Raw genomic sequence first — 6,448 nt, forward strand, 5'->3', positions numbered from 1 at the left:
CTAAACTTTGTTACTTGGCTGCTTTTTCTTTTAATTGGTCTACTAGTTCTTCTAGTCCATTACTCATTTCTAATCTCTTATACTCCATTCTTTCATATTATATATATATCTTTTATAATGTATATCTCCAAGCCTGTACTTTAATTTCTCACTGTTTTAAAGCCTCAGAAATGTAGTTATATAGATACATCTTCATTTGGCTCTAACAGCAAAATTTAGGAATGACTAAGTCTATTCTCTAAACCAGGGATTAGGAGATTTTTTTTCTTTAAAAAGACAAATGTAAATATTTTATGCTTTGCAGTACTGTGTCTATACAGTTATTCGTCTCTCCTACTGAAGTGCACTAACCATAAAACTACTTAATACTTAAAAATAGCCAGTTGAACTTGGTCCATGGGACAATTTATTGATCCTACTCTAAATATTCATTTATCCCCCAGGTTTTGTCATTGCTGGTAAAACTATATCACTGCATATCTGGAGATAGGTTATCTCACGTTAATTATCACCACGATATACCCCCAAAAAAGGTTTAATATTTTTGCCTTCAGTTACATAGAAGAGAATGTTTAAGAAGTTGGTTGATTATATAGGTCGTAAATGATGGGAGTCAGGATTCAAACTTGATAATAGCATACAAATTCTCAGCAGTTATTTTGTTTTACCCACTCTACAGGGTAGAAAGAGATCACTTATTTTAGAAATAAGAGGTTTCTGAGTTTGGTAAAACAAAACTGCAGTCCAGCCAACCTAAAGAAAAAACCCCATATACTGTGAGTAATGTGTCTTAAGTTGTGAAGGTTTCAAATGCATAATTATTGTCACCCAGTATCTACTGGGCTTTTTAGCTGCCTTCTTGAGTGTGTGTAGGTTTAAGATACTATCTAAAGCAAGACAAAAAGTTTACTTACACTCAAGAATTTGAATTTTTATTATGTGCCAGGCTGTTTTCTAAGCTCTAGAACCGCAACAAACAAAACGACCTGTTTCTCATCCTTCAATGGGAAAAGGTAGACAAAGTTACTACAAGCGTGTCAGATGATGATAAAGATATGGAGAAAGTAAGGGACTGGCAGAAATGGGTAGAATAGATTTGTCAGAGAGACAAACAAATAAGGGGACATACATGTCAGAAGAGAACTGAAGGAGTTGATGGCTTATGATATATCTAGAAGAGAAATATTCTATAAAAAGAGAACTGCAGATGCCGTACCCCCAAAGGAGAACATGGTGAAACAGCAAGGCCAGTGGAGGTAAGGGTAGCAGTTGCTAGATCATGAAAGGCCTAGCTGTTCACTGTATATTTTTGTTGTTGCTGTCCATTGTCGCAGTTTGGGTTGCTGGGCATCATGGCACACATGTGTACTCCCAGTACTCAGGCTGAGGCAGAATGATCATTGTGAGTTTAAGGCCAGCCTGGGCTACACAGTTCAAGGCCAGCCTGAACTACATAGCATGACCCTGTGTCCAAAAAACCAAAACAAACAACAACAACAAAAAACTTTGAGTTTTATCCTTAAATTAGAAGCCATTAGAGATTTTACAGCATCAAAGTGATATGATTTGACTTTGTTTCCAAGGATCTAGCAGTAGACTAAAGACATTTTAGAATGATGCAAGAAAGAAATGATGGAAGCTTGAACCCAGACAATGGAGGTGCAAAGAGATAGTTAAATTGTGCATTTATTTTGAAGCTAAAAGTTTACAAGATTTGCTGGTAGGTATGATGTAAATACAATAGAAAGAGAGTCAAAAATGATTCCAGAGATTTTTATGTGAAAGGATGAAAGATCCATAGACTGAGAAAGGGAAAATTCAGAGAAGTAGGTGGCAGTATAATCAGGAGTTTGAAACACAAGTAGGCATTTTGTACTTTACAAATAAAAAGCTTGTAGTTGGCTCACTCTAGACATTTTTTAAAAGTATGTAACTTAGGGGCCAGGGATTTAGCTCAGTGGTTTTGCCACCTGCTGCACAAGCGCAAGGACACAAGTTCGATCCCTGGTACCACAAAAAAAAAAAAAAGTATGTAGCTGAAGCAATAAATGAAGAACTAGCAAAGGAAACTTAAGAAGTAATCCACAAAGTACAAAGAAATTCAAGAAAATGTAGCAACCTAGAAACTAAGGTAAAGATAGTAGATGTGTAATTTGTAATCATAGCAGAAAAAGGACTTTCAGTATCTGAGGAAGTTTATGCTTCAAAAAATGGCATTACCATCTTTACATTTCTGGAGTATATATTCATTCTGTGTCCAGACTATAAGTTATCAGGGGGATTTTCTTGCTATATATTATATTGCCATTTCTGTATGGTTTTGTGATTAAGCAATCTAAACCATGATTACTTAAGGTGTCTCCAGTATGTGGCAGCTGGAATTTTCTTATTCATACAGAATTTCATTGTATCACTCTATTTAGCAGGAACTTACCATACTGTTCTGGTGTATATTCAGAATTTTCTGTCTACTTTGTCACATGCCTGTTTACCTAATTTCTCTGTATACTCTTAATAAATTTCACTCCATTATAGCCTTTCCCATTGAATATTCATTATTAATCATTCTTTTTCATACCTTCTTCATAAAGCCTTTCCTTTTTAAATACACTGATTTTATCTTGTCTTTTAGTCTCCAGTTGTATATTTATATTTGGCTTCTTCATACAATTATGTCTTAGGTATGGATTCAATACAAATTAAGTTTTTAAAGCAGAAATTGTCAGCAAATTAGTGCTTACCCACTCAGTTACATTAAGTAAAACTTTTTTTTAATAGGTTGAAAGATATGATCATTTGGATCCTGCTGAAGTGGAAAAAGTTGAAAAATATATCAGTGATGCCATGAGCTGGCTGAATAGCAAGATGAATGCACAGAACAAATTAAGTCTCACTCAAGATCCTGTGGTAAGAGTGGCAGAAATAGTTGCAAAGTCAAAGGTAAGAAACTAAATGAGTTTAACAATTAATTTTTTTTTAATGAGAGTCGTACTTTGAGAAATAAATTGTAGAAGAACTTAGGAAAACAAAAATTTAAGGTGAATATTTTATTTTGCTAAATTTTTTAAAAAGATTCTAGGCATGGACTACCTGTGTTTTTTAAATTTGTCACACAAGGCTAGTTTTTAAATTTCAAAACTAGTACAGAATGAAATAAAGCAATATGATGACTTTTGACTTAAATAATTCAAACTGCTAGATGCAGTGAGACATCTGAAGTCTTCATTACAGGATAGGTCTATAATCTAGTTTGAAATATATGGACTTTAATAGTAAATCTCACTTTTTAAATTTTATCTAAGCTGAGATAAACTTTCCAGTTGAGAAAACATGTCAAAAGATATCATGGAAAAACACCTTGAAAAACATGGTGACAAAACTTCATAAAAAGATTAGAAACCAAATAGAAAATTAGTAAAGATACTGGATTGGTTGACAAAAGAAAAAATTCATGTCCAATAAATATATGAAAAAGTGTTCATCCATATCACTAATCTAAGAAATGAAAATCTGGGCTGGGGATTTAGCTCAGTGGTTCCACTGCCTGCCTCGAAAGCACAAGGTCCCGGGTTTGATCACCCGTACCAAAAAAAAAAAAAATGAAAATCTTTGGAGGTAAAGAAATGGATACTGTCCCCTGAGCACTTTGATTAAATTTGTTACAACTTTCTTGGAACAGAATATACATAGAAATTTAAAGAATTTAACTCAAATTCATAATTCTAGGAATTACCACATAAATTCATGCATTATTATGATATAGCTATTAAAAACAATAATTTGTATATAAAGATATGTACAATATCTTATTGAATAAGAAGGATTACAGAACTGAAATAAAATGATGTCATATGTATAAATTTGTGTGTTCATAGTTTTAGGCTTATATATGTGTGCATACATGAACATATGTCTAGATAGGTACCAAAATGTTAATCTGTAGATGTACTTCAAGATAATTTTTACTTTGTTCAATATTTTTGTATGTTTTGTATTGGGTTTATAATTTTATAATCAGTTAAATAAAAATACTTTCATTCTGTGAAAGTTTTGTCAAGAAGCTTACTCTAAGTGAGTAAGAAAGATGGAAAGTGCAACAAGAGCATTTTGTCATTAAAACATTGTCCCTATCTCTCCATCCCTAACCCAGTCTCTCTGAAACTGGTCTTGAAAGGTTTTTTTATTTGATTAGTTTATGTAGCAGTATTTTATTTCCATGTAAAAAGCAAGGAAATAGGGGCCAGGGATTTAGCTCAGTGGTTCCAGCGCCTGCCTGGCAAGCGTAAGGTCCTGAGTTCTAACCCCAGGACCAAAAAAAAAAAAAGCAAGGAAATAGAAAATGGGTGATGATATTTCATTTAAATTGTGTTGCACTTATTGTCATGGCTTATTTTTCCTTTAGCAGAAGAATTGAAAGCAAATTGTACTGGTACCCAGAAAAGAAAAAAAAAAAAGAAAGCAAATTGTATCAAACTAAAAACTAAAGTTAGTATATATATTTATATGGTTATATTTATTAAAATTTCTTTCATATAAATGTTGAGAAATTTCAGTTTTAGTGTTGAAAAATCTCAAATAAGTATTACTTGACATATTTCTCATAATTTTCAAAGCATTTTGGCATGTATTTTTAAGGAAAAATAAAAGTTATTACTAACAAAGTAAATTATTGAAATTACGAAGAAACAAGTTTTAGGAAGGTTAGATACAAAAAAGTATTAAACACTGAATAGTTTCTAATTGCCACAAATATTCACTAACCAGAAGGCAAATCCTTCATGAACCATTTAAAGAAATAATTATGTAGCTGAGCTAACATAAGATTGGAGAATTATGTGGAAATTAAGAAAATTAATGTAGAAATTTTGAAAGTTAATGGTAGCCTCTTCTGTAATATTAAATATATTTTGTTCATTTCTGTAGGAACTGGATGAGTTCTGTAACCCCATCATTTACAAGCCCAAACCAGAAATAGAAGTTGCTGAAGACAAAGCAAAAGCTAACAGTGAACACAATGGACCAATGGATGGACAGAGTGGGCCTGAAACCAAACCAGATATAAAAGACAGTTCACAGCATACTAAATCTTCAGGAGAGATGGAAATGGACTAAGTTTTAATTTTACCTTTACATAATTCAAACACTGCAACTAACCACAAGGTCCAATCATCTTTTACATCTGCTACACACAACAGATAGATGTTCATTTGTTCTAAACTACTTTTTGTCATTTGTTTTTAGAGTAGTTTTGAAGTGTTCTGTGAGTGCACCTCTATTCATTTCCATTGCTGCTTTTGTGAAGCTTCAGCTGAATGCGGATTTACAAGTCAGTTTAAGCTTTCCTGATATATTTTGTATCAGACATGCAAGATTTAGTATGTAATTGGCAACGATCTACCTTATTTAAAGCTTCTACCTTGTATAAAACCTCAGTTCCTTTATTCAGGAAAGGATACTGTGTTGCACTATTACAGAAGCATAGACAATTGCATTGTTATTTTGAAAAATAAATTAAAATCCATGTGGTTTAAAGCCACTGAGGCACTGACCTTTTTCTAGATTGGTATTAATTTAAATATTAAGTGAGAGGTTACTCAACAAATTAGTCTTGTAGTTTTATAGTCATCGCAGAAATGAACCAAATCCCACATGGAAAAGAGAAAATGCAATTTTATGTTAAGGTGACACCAGCAATTTGCTTCTTTTATTAGTAATGCAGATTGATGTTTTCTCAGAGTAACTGTCTTTTTCAAGTGAAACTTTTGATCTACTTGTGAAGGCTAGTTGCTGTTAAAATAATACTACCCTATGCCTTCATGTTATAGGGAAAATGCTGTAGACCTACTCAGATTTGCATCTGTGGTGTTGATAGCTTTGTTTTAGTTTTTAATAGTTGTCTTGGTTTTCTTAATTGATTTTGTTAATAATACCTTAACACAGGATAAAGAGAAATGGCACAATGCATTCCATTATATATACTGATTTACTGTTATAAACACTATTAAATAAGCAGTAATACTTGAAAAGGAGCACTTAAACTGTAAGTCTTAGGAAATAATGCTTGTAATAAACTTAACTATGTTATATATCAACAGGCAACATATATAATGTTACATAGTGTAATATGATATGATGTGATTAAATTATAGTTCCTGCTGTTAAATTACCTTTTGAAACCTTGGCTTCAGTTTTGGTGCTTCTTAAATAAGTGGGAAGAAGGGACAGTACTACTCTGTGCTTCATTACCAGACTTGTTCACATCTCTCAGCTCTATCCAGAGGCTTGAAACTGTTTTCCCATGGTTAATGACTGAAGTTACATTTCATCGTACAAGGGGAGGAAGCATAGATGAATGTATGGACCATTGTGTTCTTAATGCTGGTCAGTGACATGGACAATCACTTTTTTCCCAAAACTAAATCTTTATATTAAAAAGAATTAATACTGA

The 6,448-nt window shown here is 32.6% G+C and overlaps 1 protein-coding gene across 1 annotated transcript in view; it reads left to right on the forward strand.

Annotated features, from left to right (window-relative positions):
• Window positions 1–6,176, forward strand: part of Hspa4l (heat shock protein family A (Hsp70) member 4 like) — a 62,826-nt gene extending 56,650 nt beyond the window's left edge. The window contains exons 18-19 of the mRNA XM_004854956.4: window positions 2,779–2,940; window positions 4,924–6,176. Of these exons, the coding sequence (XP_004855013.1) occupies window positions 2,779–2,940; window positions 4,924–5,112 (351 nt within the window). The 3' untranslated portion in view covers window positions 5,113–6,176. The remainder of the gene's footprint in view (window positions 1–2,778; window positions 2,941–4,923) is intronic.
• Window positions 6,177–6,448: the final 272 nt, after the last annotated feature.

Source organism: Heterocephalus glaber, unplaced genomic scaffold (genome assembly GCF_053883595.1).
Source record: "Heterocephalus glaber isolate CG9 unplaced genomic scaffold, H.glaber_assembly_v1.0 deba00001586, whole genome shotgun sequence".
Classification (NCBI taxonomy): domain Eukaryota; kingdom Metazoa; phylum Chordata; class Mammalia; order Rodentia; family Bathyergidae; genus Heterocephalus; species Heterocephalus glaber.